Here is a 20,373-nt window from a genome sequence, read left to right on the forward strand (position 1 = left end):
ACTCATTCACCCACCCACTCATTCAGCCACCCACTCATTCAACCACCCACCCACTCATTCAGCCACCCACTCATTCACCCACCCACTCATTCTTCAACCACCCACTCATTCACCCACCCATTCATTCAGCCACCCACTCATTCACCCACCCACTTATTCAACCACCCACCCACTCATTCATCCACCCATTCACCCACCCATTCACCCACCCACCCACTCATTCACCCACCCACCCATTCACCCACCCACCCACTCATTCACCCACCCACCCATTCACCCACCCACCCACTCACCACCACCACCGAGGTGACCCTTGTCACCGAGACGAGCTATCCCAGCGTCTTGAGTTGCCACGCGGCTTACACGAAATCAACTTGAGACTTTGGCGTCAACATTTGTTTCTATATTTTAAACTTTTGAGGGCAAAACTGTACAAATACACCACGTGACCTCATCACGACAAAACACCACAGTTTCACTTTTAGCTGGGGTTGGGGGTTCACAATGGCCGTGTCAGAGACACAGATGTCCCGGGTTTAAGATCTGGGTGTCTCTCAATGGGTTCACAATGGCCGTGTCAAAAACACCGAGATCCCAGGTTTAAGATCTGGGTCTGGACGTCTGTCTTAAAGGGTTCACAATGGCCGTGTCAAAAACACCGAGATCCCAGGTTTAAGATCTGGGTCTGGACGTCTCTGTCTTAAAGGGTTCACAATGGCCGTGTCAGAGACACCGACATTTCAGGTTTAAGATCCAGGTCTGGGTGTCTCTGTCTCTCACGGGGGCTCACAATGGCCGTGTCAGAGACACCGAGATCCCGGGTGTAAGATCTGGGTCTCTCACTCTCAATGGGCTCACAATGGCCGTGTCAGAGACACCGACATCTCAGGTTTAAGATCTGGGTCTCTATCTCAATGGCTTCACAATGGCCGTGTCAGAAACACCGAGATCCCGGGTTTAAGATCAGGGTCTGGGTATCTCTCTCTCTCACATGGGGGCTCACAATTGCCGTGTTAGAGACACAGACGTCCTGGGTTTAGATCTGGGTCTCTCTCAATGGGTTCACAATGGCCGTGTCAGAGACACCGAGATCCCAGGTTTAAGATCTGGGTCTCTCTCAATGGGTTCACAATGGCCGTGTCAGAGACACCGATGACCTGGGTTTAAGATCTGGGTCTCTCAATGGGCTCACAATGGCCGTGTCAGAGACACCGCTATCCCGGGTTTACAATCTGGGTCTCTCTCAATGGGTTCACAATGGCCGTGTCAGAGACACCGATGACCTGGGTTTAAGATCTGGGTCTGGGTGTCTCTGTCTCTCACATGGGGGTTCACAGTTGCCGTGTCAATAGGCGCCACAATGGCTGTGTTCCATTTTTTCACAGGAGCCGGAGTCATAGGTGGCATGAGACACGATATGTACACAGACATGGGTTGAATGTATGCGTGGTGTACGTACGTGTCTGTGTGTGCATGTGTTACTGAGTGGGGAGCGATAGTGTAGTAGCGGTTAGCGCTACGCTGCGCTATGAACCTGGCGACCCGGGTTCGATTCCCGCTCACGGCCAACACCACCAGTGACGATTATCTGAACCGGTCCCGGGCCTCCCCTAGGTCGACTCAGCCTCAAATGAGTACCTGGTGCGGTGTGTAAACATCGCCACTGAGGAGACAAAGGTGGTCGGGCGTGGTGCTGGCCACCCACCCCCTCGTGTGCCGTTACCGGCCTTCATAGGTGCTCGCTAACAGCACTTGCCCCTACAGTCTGTTAAGGCTACATGGGGGATCTTTGTCTTTGTATGTACTGTGTGTGTATCAGTGTGTGTGTATCAGTGTGTGTCTGTGTGTGTATATCAGTGTGTGTCTGTGTGTGTATATCAGTGTGTGTATCAGTGTCTGTGTGTATCAGTGTGTATCAGTGTGTGTATCAGTGTGTGTATCAGTGTGTGTATATCAGTGTGTGTGTATCAGTGTGTATCAGTGTGTATCAGTGTGTGTATATCAGTGTGTGTGTATCAGTGTCTGTGTATCAGTGTGTGTCTGTGTGTGTATATCAGTGTGTGTCTGTGTGTATATCAGTGTGTGTATATCAGTGTGTGTGTCTGTGTGTGTATATCAGTGTGTGTATATCAGTGTGTGTGTATCAGTGTGTGTATATCTGTGTGTGTATCAGTGTGTGTGTATCTGTGTGTATCTGTGTGTGTGTATCAACTCTGGGTTCTCTGTTCTCTGTTCATCTCCGAAGTGATCCTCGCTCTCAGCGCCAGCTCCGTTCGCTCGTCCAGCCGACAGCGCTGAGCCAGCAGGGAGGCTAGCTCCCCTGGGTCGTCCCCCTGAGACACACGGAGACACAGAGACGTGTGGGGACACACAGAGACACACACAGAGACAGAGACACACACAGAGACAGAGACACACACAGAGACAGAGACACACACAGAGACAGAGACACACACAGAGACACACACAGAGACACACACAGAGACACACACAGAGACGTGTGGGGACACACAGAGACACACACAGAGACAGAGACACACACAGAGACAGAGACACACACAGAGACACACACAGAGACAGAGACACACACACAGAGACAGAGACACACACAGAGAAACCCACAGAGACACACACAGAGACACACACAGAGATGTGTAGGGACACACAGAGACACACACAGAGACATAGACACACACAGAGACACACACAGAGACACACACACAGAGACACACACAGAGACAGAGACACACACAGAGACAGAGACACACACAGAGACAGAGACACACACAGAGACAGAGACACACACAGAGACACCCACAGAGACACACACAGAGACACACACAGAGACGTGTGGGGACACACAGAGACACACACAGAGACAGAGACACACACAGAGACAGAGACACACACAGAGACACACACAGAGACAGAGACACACACACAGAGACAGAGACACACACAGAGAAACCCACAGAGACACACACAGAGACACACACAGAGATGTGTAGGGACACACAGAGACACACACAGAGACATAGACACACACAGAGACACACACAGAGACACACACACAGAGACACACACAGAGACAGAGACACACACAGAGACAGAGACACACACAGAGACACACAGAGACAGAGACACACACAGAGACACCCACAGAGACACACACAGAGACACACACAGAGACGTGTGGGGACACACAGAGACACACACAGAGACAGAGACACACACAGAGACAGAGACACACACAGAGACACACACAGAGACAGAGACACACACAGAGACAGAGACACACACAGAGACACCCACAGAGACACACACAGAGACACACACAGAGATGTGTAGGGACACACAGAGACACACACAGAGACAGAGACACACAGAGACACACACAGAGACACACACAGAGACAGAGACACACACAGAGACACACACAGAGACAGAGACACACACAGAGACACACACAGAGACACACACAGAGACACACACAGAGACGTGTGGGGACACACAGAGACACACACAGAGACAGAGACACACACAGAGACAGAGACACACACAGAGACACACACAGAGACAGAGACACACACAGAGACACCCACAAAGACACACACAGAGACACACACAGAGATGTGTAGGGACACACAGAGACACACACAGAGACAGAGACACACACAGAGACACACACAGAGACAGAGACACACACAGAGACACACACAGAGACACACACAGAGACACACACAGAGACACACACAGAGACAGAGACACACACAGAGACACCCACAGAGACACACACAGAGATGTGCAGGGACACACAGAGACACACACAGAGACAGAGACACACACAGAGACAGAGACACACACAGAGACAGAGACACACACAGAGAAACACACAGAGACAGAGACACACACAGAGACAGAGACACACACAGAGACACACACAGAGACAGAGACACACAGAGACACACACAGAGACAGAGACACACACAGAGACACCCACAGAGACACACACAGAGACACACACAGAGACGTGTGGGGACACACAGAGACACACACAGGGACAGAGACACACACAGAGACAGAGACACACACAGAGACACACACAGAGACAGAGACACACACAGAGACAGAGACACACACAGAGACACACACACACAGAGACACACACAGAGACACAACAACAACAACCGCCATTCGCCACTAAGTGGCGGTGACGTCACTACGACGCTTGTGCCAGGCTATGTGCACCCTGAGGCCACGTGAAGTGTCGAACGCCCGCTGGCAGGAGGTCACGGGGCAGACCCAGCAGGTGCCACGGGTCGACTGACTGAGATGACTGGCTGATGCACCACCTGTGCCCCCTACTGTGCCAACCTGCTGTGCTTTAGCCACCCGGCGCTCCGCTCGTTGTTCTGAGCGTCGCTCCTCCGCCCTCCGTTGTTGTTGGAGGGCGACTGCCTCCAACTGCCCAGTAGCATCCTTCACGAGCCGCCTCCACAGAGGCCGATCTTGACACCGCTGGTACCAGTCATCGGCAAGTCCACTCAGCTCCACGTCCTCCTGTACCACATCACTCCATCTCTTCTCTAGCCCGTGCCGCGCCCGCTTAGCCCCCTCAATCCGGCCAAACAAAAGCTGTTTCGGCATGCGGTGGCTGGGCATGCGGGCTACATGACCCAGCCATCGCAGCCTTGCCTGCCGGAGGAGCTCACCGATGGGACCCTGCCCAGATCTTTCAAGGATTTGTGAGCTCCTCACACAATCCAGTCTGGTTAAACCCAGGATGGATCGTAGGCAGGCCAGCCTAAATGTTTCTAACCGGCGAAGATGTTCCATTAGGGGGGTCCACGTTTCGCAAGCGTAGAGAAGGGAGGGAATGACCGTGGCCGAGAAGACCTGAAGCTTAGTGCGGAGCGACAGACCAGGTAGCTTCCACACAGCGTTACGCAACCGATGAAAAGATATTGCCGCTCGACTGATTCGGAGTGAGACCTCTGCTGTTAAACTGGAGCCAGTCATAAGCACACTGCCCAGGTATGGGAAACTCTCCACTCTCTCCACAACTGCCCCATCACCGATTGGGAGTTGTGGGGGTGGAGTGTCCGATGGTACAAAATACCCAGGCAGGTGCTTAGTTTTGGTGGGGCTGATGGTAAGGCCCCACCTCTTAGTGGCACGCTCCAGTCTCAGCAGCAGCCTCTCCAACTCCTCCTCTGACCGCACCCGGGCATCGATCAGCCTCCCTTTATGTCTGTACCATATGGAGATTCCCCCGGTACACCTATTGAAGGCTTCACGAACTACGTGGTCAAAATAGATGTTAAATAATGTGGGAGCCAAAGGACATCCGTGTCGCACCCCAAGGTGTACAAGGAATGGCTCTGACTCCCGGCCACGTAGTTTTACCCGGGCCCGCTCACCATCATGAAGGTCCTTAATGATCGTGAGCAGAGGGTCAGGTACTCCAAAAGCACGAAGAATGACCCTGAGCCCAGGCCTACTGATGGTATCATAGGCCTTGACCAGGTCAATAAAGCAGAGATGTAGGTCTTGTTGGAATTCCATACACCTCTGCTGTAGCAGACGGACAGAAAATATGGCATCTGTGCAGGACCGCCCTTTCCTGAAACCGCATTGGGGCTCCGCAAGCCTCTCCTCAGCGTGCCTGGCAAGGCGATGCTGAATAAACCTTGCCAGGACCTTTCCAGGCACACTGAGGAGTGAGATGCCCCTGTAGTTGTTACAGTCTGTGCGGTCCCCCTTCTTAAAAAGGGGGACCACCAGGGCATCCTTCCAATCCTGCGGAACCCGTCCAGTGGTCCAGACTGTTGTTATGATGTCATATAGGGCAGTCTGTGCACAAACGCCACCCTCAGCATTTCGGTTGGGAGATCATCTCTGCCCGCTGCCTTTCCTGGTCTCAGACTCCGGATCGCCTTCAGTACTTCCTCAACAGATGGCACCTCAGCAAGCCACTCACAGGGGGTGACTTCTTCCAATATTTGAGGCACCGCAGCCTCAGCAGGGTCATCCTCACTTTGTGCCACGATGTTTTCCTGGCTGAGGGATTTTCCCTCCCCCAGGACCTCACAGAAATGCTCAGCAAATCTGCAAACCTGTTCCTGGGGGTCGGAGATTGGATCACCGTTTTTTCCCCTAATGATGGTAATAGGTGTGGCGCTGCAGGTTACCTTTTTGATGGAGTTAAATAGAGATTTGTGATCACGGGCCACTGAGGCAGACTCCATCTCCTCAGCAACCCGCGACCACCACCCATCCTTGCAGCACCTCACGGCTCTCCGAACCTCCGAGCGAAGGCTGCGGTAAGCCTCCTCATTCTATGACGTGGAATTCCACGTCATTTTATGACGTGGAATTCTGTAGCCGATGACAGTGCGCCTGTCGCTTTTTCTCAACCATCCTGAACTTCTCCTCTGTCAGCCAGGGTCTCTGGGGAGGTCTGGACCGCGTACCCAAAGCAGCCATTGCAGCTGCATGAGTCACAGTCCTAAACCTCGCCCATTTACCCTCGACATCAGGAGGAGTCGGGGACGATGCCAATCCCAGCCGCAAGCGATGATGAAATTCTCGCTTGCAACTTTCATCAGATAACTGAGACCAGGCCACTTTATGTTGGAATGGGGTCCTGGGTGTACACCCACCACCGGAGTGGAAGAATGGCAGGCGCATCTTACAGATGACTAGTCGATGGTCAGAGGGCAGATCAGCTCCACGGTAGGTCCTGGTGTCAAGGACATGGGCTCGCATTCGCTGGTCCGTCACTATGTAGTCCAGCAGATGTTCTTGCTTGGACCCGGCATGCATCCATGATGTTGTGTGGATGCGCCGATGCCGGAACAGCGTGTTGGTAATTACAAGCCCATGGGCTGCACAAAAATCTAGCAGCCTCCTACCGTTGTTATTGAGCTGATCTGGCCCATGCCCTCCAATCACTCCAGACCAGGTGCCAGTATCATGACCAACTCGGGCATTGAAGTCACCCAACATGATGACTCTATCCCAAGGGGCCACTTTAGCCAGCACCTGTGACAGGAGGTCATAGAAGGCATCTGACTCATCGGCTTTTCCTGCATCCCTCCACGGATGTTCATCTTCGGTGGGGGCACAAGTAACCACGACCACCATTCCTCGCCTCCGGTTTATGGGAAGGCGAGCCCAAAGTAGCCTGGGGCTTACAGCTTCCCACACCTCACCGCCACGCTCCCACGCCCCCTTCATTCTTTTGTTCAAAAGAAGACCCACACCCTGTTGTTTGGCAGTCTGCTGCCCCGAGTAGAGGACTGTCCACCCCTCATGGTGGCAGGAGCCAGAGCGGGTCCACCGGACCTCCTGAATGCCGCATAGATCCAGGCGGTACCGGTCCAGCTCCCGACAGAGGAGTGGCAGCCTCTCCTCTGCAGTGAGCGTTCGAACATTCCACGTGGCCACCCGTAGTGGCTTTTCGTTGTTTCTGGAGTAGCCCCGAGGGTAGGTATTCAATCTCCTGGCTCCACCAATTGGGGTTTGGCCAGGAGACGTCATAGACGCCTGGCCCCTCGGGGCCTCCGGCACAAGCTTATTAGTTACATATTTCAGTTTAATTCGTGGTTTCGTGGTAATTAATTGAAGGTGGAGGGGTTACCAGCCCCTCGCACCCGTCCAGAGCCCCCGTTTAGCCCCTGTGGTGGACATATATGCCATGAGGGGAGGAGCCAATCAAAATTGGATCTCTCTCCACAGCACTGTCCACGACAGAGTTGCCCGTCCGGCACCGCGAGGAGGTAGGGGGTTGTTTTGCCGCACAGACACACACACAGACACACACAGACACACACACAGACACACACACAGACACACACAGAGACACACACAGAGACACACACAGACACACACAGAGACACACACAGAGACACACACAGAGACACACACAGACACACACAGTGACACACACAGACACACACAGAGACTCACACAGAGACACACACAGAGACACACACAGACACACACACAGACACACACAGAGACACACAGACACACACAGAGACACACACAGAGACACACAGACACACACACACAGAGACACACACAGAGACATGGGGACACACACAGAGGAGCGGTTGGGGTGAGCGGTGGGGTGAGCGGTGGGGTGAGCGGTGGGGTGAGCGGTGGGGTGAGCGGTGGGGCGAGCGGTTGGGGCGAGCGGTTGGGGCGAGCGGTGGGGTGAGCGGTGGGGTGAGCGGTGGGGTGAGCGGTGGGGTGAGCGGTTGGGGTGAGTGGTTGCGGTGAGCGGTGCTCGTTACTGGGTTCACGATGAGCGATGTCACAGAGCCCCAGTCGTCCTCAAACTCCAGCCGGAACCTCCCATTGGCCGACGCAGCCCTCCGCTCGCTCAATGCCGGCCTCTGATTGGCCGCCCCTGTTGCTCTGTGCTCCGTTGGCGCCGGCTTCCGATTGGTTGAATCCCGGCCGTGCTCCCCCGACGCCGGCCCCCCGTTGGCCGACGCCACGTGCCGACTCGACTCTGCCTTCCGATTGGCCTGTGCCGCTGCGTGCTCCGCCAAGGCCCGCCTCCGGTTCGCCTCTGGTCTCCGATTGGCCGAATCTCGTCCACGTTCCGCCAATGCCGGCTCCCGATTGGTCGCGTCCCGCCGCCCGTGCCCGTCCGACGACCCGTCGCTCCGATTGGCCGCCCCGGGCCTCCGGTCGGGCGACGCCGCTCTCCGATTGGCCGCCCCTTGCCTCCGGTCGGGCGACGCTGCTCTCCCATTTGCTGATGCCGGGCCTGGAAGCTCCTCCTCCTCCTCCTCTTCGCTGTCTCCGGGGTCCTCGCTGGCTTCACCGCCCCCTGCAATAGAGGGCAGCCGGAGAGGAACACCTTAGGTCTCTCTCTCATCATCATCACCACGGTGGCTGAGATGTTGACTACCTCGCCTGGTACACAGGAGGTCGTGGGTCCAATCCCAGACCCTGAGAGATGTTGACTACTTTGCCTGGTACACAGGAGGTCGTGGGTTCAATCCCAGACCCTGAGAGATGTTGACTACCTCGCCTGGTACACAGGCGGTCGTGGGTCCAATCCCAGACCCTGAGAGACGTTGACTACCTCGCCTGGCACACAGGAGGTCGTGGGTCCAATCCCAGACCCTGAGAGATGTTGACTACCTCGCCTGGTACACAGGAGGTCGTGGGTTCAATCCCAGACCCTGAGAGATGTTGACTATCTCGCCTGGTACACAGGAGGTCGTGGGTTCAATCCCAGACCCTGAGAGATGTTGACCACCTCACCTGGTACACAGGAGGTCGTGGGTCCAATCCCAGACCCTGAGAGTCGTTGACTACCTCGCCTGGCACACAGGAGGTCGGGGGTCTAGTCATGACTCCGACACCTGCTGGCTGCTGCTGTGTATTTGGAGTCTGCGTCTCTCTCTCATCATCATTATCATCACGGTGGCTGAGATGTTGACTACCTCGCCTGGTACACAGGAGGTCGTGGGTTCAATCCCAGACCCTGAGAGATGTTGACTACCTCGCCTGGTGCACAGGAGCGCGTGGGTCCAGTCATGACTCCGACGCCTGCTGTTGTATATTTGGAGTCTGCGTCTCTCTCTCCCTCCCCGTGGTGGTGGTGGTGGTCACTGCTTAGGGATTTGTTCCTCCGGATCTCACCTCGACATTTAGAATTGACGTCCTCTGCGCGTCCAGAGTGATTTGGCCGAGCTGCTGCTGTGAATGTCCACACGGTGGTGGTGGTGATGGTGATGATGATATCACCGACGCGCGATGGCCAGGTGCAGCCAATCAAATGCTAATTTTTATGCTAATTCCTTTGTGAAGGCACCTTGTTTCCTCGCACACAGCTTAAAGGTCCGCGGTCTGAGCTTGGCTGTGTTTCACTCCAGCGCTGTCCTCGAGACAGCCTGATCCCTTCACCTGATGAAGGCCGCTTGTGTTGTGGCCGAAACGTCGTGATTTTTGTTGTTTTATTTTTTACCTACTACGTGACTTTACCGAATAGAACCAAAGAGTATGGATCCTTGCAGTCACGAAAGCTTTAAATCTGGTATTCATATTCTTGGGTTCTTTCGGTAAAGGTGGATTCTGGCTTAGCAATCATTGGAAGGATTTGATAAACCATCGCGGGTCTTAATTGATTGTCCACGCTTACGATGGCTTTCAGACCGCATCCATTATTTTTCGTCTCCCCCCCTCCTCTTTTCCGAACATAGATGGGCTCATTATCAGACCTCCTTTGCCAGAAACAAGATATAGGAATAGGTTTTTGCCCTTTTAACTGGCACAAAAAACTGACACCTTCATTCAAGGCATCGTGTTTGCAATAACCACAACACAAGCAGTCAAAATGCAAACAAAAGAGACAACTCTGATAATAATATTGGCACTGTCCTTGAATTTGATTGGTCCACACCCGAGACGGCTTTTCTTAGAGCCCTTTAGTCTCTCCACTGGTGTTGGACCAGAAAACGCCATGTGGCGTACAACTCAAAAACAGCGCACTATCAGAGTATTGAGGGCTCGGGGTGAGCATTTACATTATGAGACCTCCTTTGCCAGTAACAAGATATAGGAATAGGTTTTTACCCTTTTAACTGGCACAAAAACTGACACCTTTATTCTAAAGAAAGCCGTCTCGGGTGTGGACCAATCAAATTCAAGGACAGTGCCAATATTATTATCATCGGAGCTGCCTCTTTTTGTTTACATTTTGACTGCTTGTGTTGTAAGTTATCGCAAACACGACGCCTTGAATAAAGGTGTCAGTTTTTGTTGTGCCAGTTAAAAGGGTAAAAACCCATTCCTACACCTCGAGTCACTCACAGAGTCAACGCCGCCCACAAGGGATAAGCACCCATGTGGAGGAGCGCGTGCGGGAATTGTCTTCGACGTCATGGACCCCCGGGGTCTCGTAGCCGGAGTCTACTAAAGGTCGGGAGCGGGTGGAACGGGGGAGCCGGAGTGCAAGGGGGTTAGAGGACTAGGGGAGAACCCAGTGGGGACCTAGGCCCGGGACCCCTAACCCCCGGGAACGTTGTTGATTCGGAAGCTTTCGCGACTTGCAGGGATTCATGATGTTGGTTCGTTCGGCAAAGTCACCGCCAGCGTAGGAGAAGGGAAGCGATGGAATAATTTAAACGAGAACACGTCGAAAGCGGGAGAAATTCTCATTCATATTCTTAGCTCTTTCGGTAAGGTCACGTTGAAGGGAAACAATGAAGTAATGAAATATTACGTAAAATTCTCGACTGCACAAGTCGCAGTCGAAACGTCGTGGGAATTTTATTGTTTGATATATTTTTGTTATTATTTTATTGGTAGTGGTGTTGCTGGTGTTGGTAGTGGTGGTAGTGGTGGTAGTGGTGGTGGTAGTGGTGGTAGTGGTGGTAGTGGTAGTAGTAGTAGTGGTGTGGTAGTAGTGGTGGTAGTGGTGGTAGTGGTGTGGTGGTAGTGGTGGTGGTGGTAGTGGTGGTAGTGGTGGTAGTAGTAGTGGTAGTAGTAGTGGTGGTAGTGGTGGTTGTGGTGGTGGTAGTGGTGGTAGTGGTGGTGGTGGTAGTGGTGGTAGTGGTGGTAGTGGTAGTGGTGGTGGTGGTAGTGTTGGTAGTGGTGGTAGTGGTGGTAGTGGTAGTAGTGGTGGTAGTGGTAGTAGTAGTGGTGGTAGTGGTGGTAGTGGTGGTGGTAGTGTTGGTGGTGGGTGTTAGTGGTGGTGGTAGTGGTAGTGGTGGTAGTGGTGGTAGTGTTGGTAGTGGCAGTAGTGGTGGTAGTGGTAGTAGTGGTGGTAGTGGTAGTAGTGGTGGTAGTGGTGGTAGTGGAAGTAGTGGTAGTGGTGGTAGTGGTAGTAGTGGTAGTGGTGGTAGTGGTGGTAATGGTGGTAGTGTTGGTAGTGGTATTAGTGGTAGTAGTGGTAGTAGTAGTGGTGGTAGTGGTGGTAGTGGTGGTAGTAGTAGTGGTAGTGTGTAGTGGTGGTAGTGGTAGTGGTGGTAGTAGTGGTAGTGGTGGTAGTGGTGGTAGTGGTGGGAGTGGTAGTAGTAGTGGTAGTGGTGGTAGTGGTAGTGGTGGTAGTGGTGGTAGTGGTGGTGTAGTGGTAGTGGTGGTAGTGGTGGTAGTGGTAGTAGTAGTGGTGGTAGTGGTGGGGTAGTAGTGGTGGTAGTGGTGGTAGTGGTGGTAGTAGTGGTGGTAGTGGTGGGTATGTGGTGGTTGGTAGTGGTGGTAGTATTAGTGTGTAGTGGTAGTGGTGGTAGTGGGTAGTGATGGTAGTAGTGAGTGGTAGTAGTGGTAGTGGTAGTACTAGTGGTGGTAGTGGGGTAGTGGTGGTAGTGGTAGTAGTGGTGGTATGGTAGTGATGGTAGTGATAGTAGTGGTAGTGGTAGTAGTGAGTAGGTAGTGATAGGTAGTGGTAGTTAGTGGTGGTAGTGATAGTAGTAGTGGATAGTAGTGGTAGTAGTAGTGATAGTAGTAGTGATAGTAGTGGTAGTAGTGGTAGTAGTGATAGTAGTAGTGATTGTAGTGGTAGTAGTGGTAGTAGTGATAGTAGTGGTAGTAGTGGTGGTAGTTATAGTAGTAGTGATAGTAGTGGTAGTAGTGGTGGTAGTGATAGTAGTAGTGATAGTAGTGGTAGTAGTGGTGGTAGTGATAGTAGTAGTGATAGTAGTGGTGGTAGTGATAGTAGTGGTAGTAGTGATAGTAGTGGTAATAGTGGTGGTAGTGATAGTAGTAGTGATAGTAGTGGTAGTATTGGTAGTAGTGATAGTAGTGGTAGTAGTGGTGGTAGTGATAGTAGTAGTGATAGTAGTGATAGTAGTAGTGATAGTAGTAGTGGTAGTAGTGGTAGTATTGATAGTAGTAGTGGTAGTAGTAGTGGTGGTAGTGATAGTAGTAGTGATAGTAGTGGTAGTAGTGGTGGTAGTGATAGTAGTAGTGATAGTGTTAGTAGTAGTGGTAGTGTTAGTAGTAGTGGTAGTGTTAGCAGTAGTGGTAGTGTTAGTAGTAGTGGTAGTGTTAGTAGTAGTGGTAGTGTTAGTAGTAGTGGTAGTGTTAGTAGTAGTGGTAGTGTTAGCAGTAGTGGTAGTGTTAGTAGTAGTGGTACTGTTAGCAGTAGTGGTAGTGTTAGTAGTAGTGGTAGCGTTAGTAGTAGTAGTAGTGTTAGTAGTAGTGGTAGTGTTAGCAGTAGTGGTAGTGTTAGTAGTAGTGGTAGAAGTGGTAGTGTTAGTAGTAGTGGTAGTGTTAGTAGTGGTAGTAGTAGTAGTGTTAGTAGTAGTGGTAGTGTTAGTAGTAGTGGTAGTGTTAGTAGAAGTGGTAGTGTTAGTAGTAGTGGTAGTAGTGGTAGAAGTGGTAGTGTTAGTAGTAGTGGTAGTGTTAGTAGTAGTGGTAGTGTTAGTAGAAGTGGTAGTGTTAGTAGTAGTGGTAGTAGTGGTAGAAGTGGTAGTGTTAGTAGTAGTGGTAGTGTTAGTAGTAGTGGTAGTGTTAGTAGAAGTGGTAGTGTTAGTAGTAGTGGTAGTAGTGGTAGAAGTGGTAGTGTTAGTAGTAGTGGTAGTGTTAGTAGTAGTGGTAGTGGTAGAAGTGGTAGTGTTAGTAGTAGTGGTAGTGTTAGTAGTGGTAGTAGTAGTAGTGTTAGTAGTAGTGGTAGTGTTAGTAGTAGTGGTAGTGTTAGCAGTAGTGGTAGTGTTAGTAGTAGTGGTAGTGTTAGTAGTAGTGGTAGTGTTAGTAGTAGTGGTAGTGTTAGTAGTAGTAGTAGTGTTAGTAGTAGTGGTAGTGTTAGCAGTAGTGGTAGTGTTAGTAGTAGTGGTAGTGTTAGTAGTAGTGGTAGTGTTAGTAGTGGTAGTAGTAGTAGTGTTAGTAGTAGTGGTAGTGTTAGTAGTAGTGGTAGTGTTAGTAGAAGTGGTAGTGTTAGTAGTAGTGGTAGTAGTGGTAGAAGTGGTAGTGTTAGTAGTAGTGGTAGTGTTAGTAGTAGTGGTAGTGGTAGAAGTGGTAGTGTTAGTAGTAGTGGTAGTGTTAGTAGTGGTAGTAGTAGTAGTGTTAGTAGTAGTGGTAGTGTTAGTAGTAGTGGTAGTGTTAGTAGAAGTGGTAGTGTTAGTAGTAGTGGTAGTAGTGGTAGAAGTGGTAGTGTTAGTAGTAGTGGTAGTGTTAGTAGTAGTGGTAGTAGTGGTAGAAGTGGTAGTGTTAGTAGTAGTGGTAGTGTTAGTAGTAGTGGTAGTAGTGATAGTGATGGTAGTGTTAGTAGTAGTGGTAGTAGTGGTAGAAGTGGTAGTGTTAGTAGTAGTGGTAGTGTTAGTAGTAGTGGTAGTAGTGATAGTGATGGTAGTGTTAGTAGTAGTGGTAGTGTTAGCAGTAGTGGTAGTGTTAGTAGTAGTGGTAGTAGTGGTAGAAGTGGTAGTGTTAGTAGTAGTGTTAGTAGTAGTGGTAGTAGTGATAGTGATGGTAGTGTTAGTAGTAGTGATAGTAGTGATGGTGATGGTAGTGTTAGTAGTAGTGGTAGTGTTAGTAGTAGTGGTAGTAGTGATAGTGATGGTAGTGTTAGTAGTAGTGGTAGTGTTAGTAGTAGTGGTAGTAGTGATAGTGATGGTAGTGTTAGTAGTAGTGGTAGTAGTGATAGTGATGGTAGTGTTAGTAGTAGTGGTAGTAGTGATAGTGATGGTAGTGTTAGTAGTAGTGATAGTAGTGATGGTGATGGTAGTGTTAGTAGTAGTAGTAGTGTTAGTAGTAGTGGTAGTAGTGATAGTGATGGTAGTGTTAGTAGTAGTGATAGTAGTGATGGTGATGGTAGTGTTAGTAGTAGTGGTAGTGTTAGTAGTAGTGGTAGTAGTGATAGTGATGGTAGTGTTAGTAGTAGTGGTAGTAGTGATAGTGATGGTAGTGTTAGTAGTAGTAGTAGTGTTAGTAGTAGTGGTAGTAGTGATAGTGATGGTAGTGTTAGTAGTAGTGGTAGTAGTAGTGGTAGTAGTGATAGTGATGGTAGTGTTAGTAGTAGTGGTAGTAGTGATAGTGATGGTAGTGTTAGTAGTAGTGATAGTAGTGATAGTGATGGTAGTGTTAGTAGTAGTGGTAGTAGTGATAGTGATGGTAGTGTTAGTAGTAGTGATAGTAGTGATAGTGATGGTAGTGTTAGTAGTAGTGGTAGTAGTGGTAGAAGTGGTAGTGTTAGTAGTAGTGTTAGTAGTAGTGGTAGTAGTGATAGTGATGGTAGTGTTAGTAGTAGTGGTAGTAGTGATAGTGATGGTAGTGTTAGTAGTAGTGATAGTAGTGATAGTGATGGTAGTGTTAGTAGTAGTGGTAGTAGTGATAGTGATGGTAGTGTTAGTAGTAGTGGTAGTAGTGATAGTGATGGTAGTGTTAGTAGTAGTGATAGTAGTGATAGTGATGGTAGTGTTAGTAGTAGTGGTAGTAGTGATAGTGATGGTAGTGTTAGTAGTAGTGGTAGTAGTGATAGTGATGGTAGTGTTAGTAGTAGTGATAGTGATGGTAGTGTTAGTAGTAGTGGTAGTAGTGATAGTGATGGTAGTGTTAGTAGTAGTGGTAGTGTTAGTAGTAGTGGTAGTAGTGATAGTGATGGTAGTGTTAGTAGTAGTGATAGTGATGGTAGTGTTAGTAGTAGTGATAGTAGTGATAGTGATGGTAGTGTTAGTAGTAGTAGTAGTGTTAGTAGTAGTGATAGTAGTGATAGTAGTGGTAGTAGTAGTGGTAGTAGTGGTAGTGATGGTAGTGTTAGTAGTAGTGATAGTAGTGATAGTGATGGTAGTGTTAGTAGTAGTGGTAGTGTTAGTAGTGGTAGTAGTGATAGTGATGGTAGTGTTAGTAGTGATAGTGATGGTAGTGTTAGTAGTAGTGGTAGTAGTAGTAGTAGTGGTAGTAGTGATAGTGATGGTAGTGTTAGTAGTAGTGGTAGTGTTAGTAGTAGTGATAGTAGTGATAGTGATGGTAGTGTTAGTAGTAGTGGTAGTAGTAGTAGTAGTGGTAGTAGTGATAGTGATGGTAGTGTTAGTAGTAGTGGTAGTGTTAGTAGTAGTGATAGTAGTGATAGTGATGGTAGTGTTAGTAGTAGTGGTAGTAGTGGTAGAAGTGGTAGTGTTAGTAGTAGTGGTAGTGTTAGTAGTAGTGGTAGTAGTGATAGTGATGGTAGTGTTAGTAGTAGTGGTAGTGTTAGCAGTAGTGGTAGTGTTAGTAGTAGTGGTAGTAGTGGTAGAAGTGGTAGTGTTAGTAGTAGTGTTAGTAGTAGTGGTAGTAGTGATAGTGATGGTAGTGTTAGTAGTAGTGATAGTAGTGATGGTGATGGTAGTGTTAGTAGTAGTGGTAGTGTTAGTAGTAGTGGTAGTAGTGATAGTGATGGTAGTGTTAGTAGTAGTGGTAGTGTTAGTAGTAGTGGTAGTAGTGATAGTGATGGTAGTGTTAGTAGTAGTGGTAGTAGTGATAGTGATGGTAGTGTTAGTAGTAGTGGTAGTAGTGATAGTGATGGTAGTGTTAGTAGTAGTGATAGTAGTGATGGTGATGGTAGTGTTAGTAGTAGTGGTAGTGTTAGTAGTAGTGGTAGTAGTGATAGTGATGGTAGTGTTAGTAGTAGTGGTAGTAGTGATAGTGATGGTAGTGTTAGTAGTAGTAGTAGTGTTAGTAGTAGTGGTAGTAGTGATAGTGATGGTAGTGTTAGTAGTAGTGGTAGTAGTAGTGGTAGTAGTGATAGTGATGGTAGTGTTAGTAGTAGTGGTAGTAGTGATAGTGATGGTAGTGTTAGTAGTAGTGATAGTAGTGATAGTGATGGTAGTGTTAGTAGTAGTGGTAGTAGTGATAGTGATGGTAGTGTTAGTAGTAGTGATAGTAGTGATAGTGATGGTAGTGTTAGTAGTAGTGGTAGTAGTGGTAGAAGTGGTAGTGTTAGTAGTAGTGTTAGTAGTAGTGGTAGTAGTGATAGTGATGGTAGTGTTAGTAGTAGTGGTAGTAGTGATAGTGATGGTAGTGTTAGTAGTAGTGATAGTAGTGATAGTGATGGTAGTGTTAGTAGTAGTGGTAGTAGTGATAGTGATGGTAGTGTTAGTAGTAGTGGTAGTAGTGATAGTGATGGTAGTGTTAGTAGTAGTGATAGTAGTGATAGTGATGGTAGTGTTAGTAGTAGTGGTAGTAGTGATAGTGATGGTAGTGTTAGTAGTAGTGGTAGTAGTGATAGTGATGGTAGTGTTAGTAGTAGTGATAGTGATGGTAGTGTTAGTAGTAGTGGTAGTAGTGATAGTGATGGTAGTGTTAGTAGTAGTGGTAGTGTTAGTAGTAGTGGTAGTAGTGATAGTGATGGTAGTGTTAGTAGTAGTGATAGTGATGGTAGTGTTAGTAGTAGTGATAGTAGTGATAGTGATGGTAGTGTTAGTAGTAGTAGTAGTGTTAGTAGTAGTGATAGTAGTGATAGTGATGGTAGTGTTAGTAGTAGTGGTAGTAGTGATAGTGATGGTAGTGTTAGTAGTAGTGGTAGTGTTAGTAGTAGTGGTAGTAGTGGTAGAAGTGGTAGTGTTAGTAGTAGTGATAGTGTTAGTAGTAGTGGTAGTGTTAGTAGTAGTGGTAGTAGTGTTAGAAGTGGTAGTGTTAGTAGTAGTGGTAGTAGTGATAGTGATGGTAGTGTTAGTAGTAGTGATAGTAGTGATGGTGATGGTAGTGTTAGTAGTAGTGGTAGAAGTGGTAGTGTTAGTAGTAGTGTTAGTAGTAGTGGTAGTAGTGATAGTGATGGTAGTGTTAGTAGTAGTGGTAGTAGTGATAGTGATGGTAGTGTTAGTAGTAGTGATAGTAGTGATAGTGATGGTAGTGTTAGTAGTAGTGGTAGTAGTGATAGTGATGGTAGTGTTAGTAGTAGTGATAGTAGTGATAGTGATGGTAGTGTTAGTAGTAGTGGTAGTAGTGATAGTGATGGTAGTGTTAGTAGTAGTGATAGTAGTGATAGTGATGGTAGTGTTAGTAGTAGTGGTAGTAGTGGTAGAAGTGGTAGTGTTAGTAGTAGTGTTAGTAGTAGTGGTAGTAGTGATAGTGATGGTAGTGTTAGTAGTAGTGGTAGTAGTGATAGTGATGGTAGTGTTAGTAGTAGTGATAGTAGTGATAGTGATGGTAGTGTTAGTAGTAGTGGTAGTAGTGATAGTGATGGTAGTGTTAGTAGTAGTGGTAGTAGTGATAGTGATGGTAGTGTTAGTAGTAGTGGTAGTAGTGATAGTGATGGTAGTGTTAGTAGTAGTGGTAGTAGTGATAGTGATGGTAGTGTTAGTAGTAGTGATAGTGATGGTAGTGTTAGTAGTAGTGGTAGTAGTGATAGTGATGGTAGTGTTAGTAGTAGTGGTAGTGTTAGTAGTAGTGGTAGTAGTGATAGTGATGGTAGTGTTAGTAGTAGTGATAGTGATGGTAGTGTTAGTAGTAGTGATAGTAGTGATAGTGATGGTAGTGTTAGTAGTAGTAGTAGTGTTAGTAGTAGTGATAGTAGTGATAGTGATGGTAGTGTTAGTAGTAGTGGTAGTAGTGATAGTGATGGTAGTGTTAGTAGTAGTGGTAGTAGTGATAGTGATGGTAGTGTTAGTAGTAGTGGTAGTGTTAGTAGAAGTGGTAGTGTTAGTAGTAGTGGTAGTAGTGGTAGAAGTGGTAGTGTTAGTAGTAGTGATAGTGTTAGTAGTAGTGGTAGTGTTAGTAGTAGTGGTAGTAGTGTTAGAAGTGGTAGTGTTAGTAGTAGTGGTAGTAGTGATAGTGATGGTAGTGTTAGTAGTAGTGATAGTAGTGATGGTGATGGTAGTGTTAGTAGTAGTGGTAGAAGTGGTAGTGTTAGTAGTAGTGTTAGTAGTAGTGGTAGTAGTGATAGTGATGGTAGTGTTAGTAGTAGTGGTAGTAGTGATAGTGATGGTAGTGTTAGTAGTAGTGATAGTAGTGATAGTGATGGTAGTGTTAGTAGTAGTGGTAGTAGTGATAGTGATGGTAGTGTTAGTAGTAGTGATAGTAGTGATAGTGATGGTAGTGTTAGTAGTAGTGATAGTGATGGTAGTGTTAGTAGTAGTGGTAGTAGTAGTGGTAGTAGTGATAGTGATGGTAGTGTTAGTAGTAGTGGTAGTAGTGGTAGAAGTGGTAGTGTTAGTAGTAGTGTTAGTAGTAGTGGTAGTAGTGATAGTGATGGTAGTGTTAGTAGTAGTGGTAGTAGTGATAGTGATGGTAGTGTTAGTAGTAGTGGTAGTAGTAGTGATAGTGATGGTAGTGTTAGTAGTAGTGGTAGTAGTGATAGTGATGGTAGTGTTAGTAGTAGTGGTAGTAGTGATAGTGATGGTAGTGTTAGTAGTAGTGGTAGTAGTGATGGTGATGGTAGTGTTAGTAGTAGTGGTAGTAGTGATAGTGATGGTAGTGTTAGTAGTAGTGGTAGTGTTAGTAGTAGTGGTAGTAGTGATAGTGATGGTAGTGTTAGTAGTAGTGGTAGTGTTAGTAGTAGTGGTAGTAGTGATAGTGATGGTAGTGTTAGTAGTAGTGGTAGTAGTGATAGTGATGGTAGTGTTAGTAGTAGTGGTAGTGTTAGTAGTAGTGGTAGTGTTAGTAGTAGTGGTAGTAGTGATAGTGATGGTAGTGTTAGTAGTAGTGGTAGTGTTAGTAGTAGTGGTAGTGTTAGTAGTAGTGGTAGTGTTAGTAGTAGTAGTAGTGTTAGTAGTAGTGGTAGTGTTAGTAGTAGTAGTAGTGTTAGTAGTAGTGATAGTAGTGATAGTGATGGTAGTGTTAGTAGTAGTGGTAGTAGTGATAGTGATGGTAGTGTTAGTAGTAGTGGTAGTGTTAGTGATAGTGATGGTAGTGTTAGTAGTAGTGGTAGTAGTGATAGTGATGGTAGTGTTAGTAGTAGTGGTAGTAGTGATAGTGATGGTAGTGTTAGTAGTAGTGATAGTAGTGATAGTGATGGTAGTGTTAGTAGTAGTGATAGTAGTGATAGTGATGGTAGTGTTAGTAGTAGTGGTAGTAGTGATAGTGATGGTAGTGTTAGTAGTAGTGGTAGTGTTAGTAGAAGTGGTAGTGTTAGTAGTAGTGGTAGTAGTGGTAGAAGTGGTAGTGTTAGTAGTAGTGATAGTGTTAGTAGTAGTGGTAGTGTTAGTAGTAGTGGTAGTAGTGTTAGAAGTGGTAGTGTTAGTAGTAGTGGTAGTAGTGATAGTGATGGTAGTGTTAGTAGTAGTGATAGTAGTGATGGTGATGGTAGTGTTAGTAGTAGTGGTAGAAGTGGTAGTGTTAGTAGTAGTGTTAGTAGTAGTGGTAGTAGTGATAGTGATGGTAGTGTTAGTAGTAGTGGTAGTAGTGATAGTGATGGTAGTGTTAGTAGTAGTGATAGTAGTGATAGTGATGGTAGTGTTAGTAGTAGTGGTAGTAGTGATAGTGATGGTAGTGTTAGTA

The 20,373-nt window shown here is 47.7% G+C and overlaps 1 protein-coding gene across 1 annotated transcript in view; it reads right to left on the minus strand.

Annotated features, from left to right (window-relative positions):
* Positions 1–388: 388 nt before the first annotated feature.
* C68H2orf68 (chromosome 68 C2orf68 homolog) overlaps positions 389–20,373 on the minus strand; it is a 29,874-nt gene continuing 9,889 nt past the window's right edge. Inside the window, exons 3-4 of the mRNA XM_032980518.2 lie at positions 8,301–8,845; positions 389–2,333 (exon numbers count right to left, since the gene is read on the minus strand). Coding sequence (XP_032836409.2) covers positions 2,208–2,333; positions 8,301–8,845 — 671 coding nt within the window. The 3' untranslated portion in view covers positions 389–2,207. The remainder of the gene's footprint in view (positions 2,334–8,300; positions 8,846–20,373) is intronic.

This window comes from Petromyzon marinus, chromosome 68 (assembly GCF_048934315.1).
Source record: "Petromyzon marinus isolate PM22_M1 ecotype Great Lakes invasive population chromosome 68, UKy_Petmar_22M1.pri1.0, whole genome shotgun sequence".
Lineage (NCBI taxonomy): Eukaryota > Metazoa > Chordata > Hyperoartia > Petromyzontiformes > Petromyzontidae > Petromyzon > Petromyzon marinus.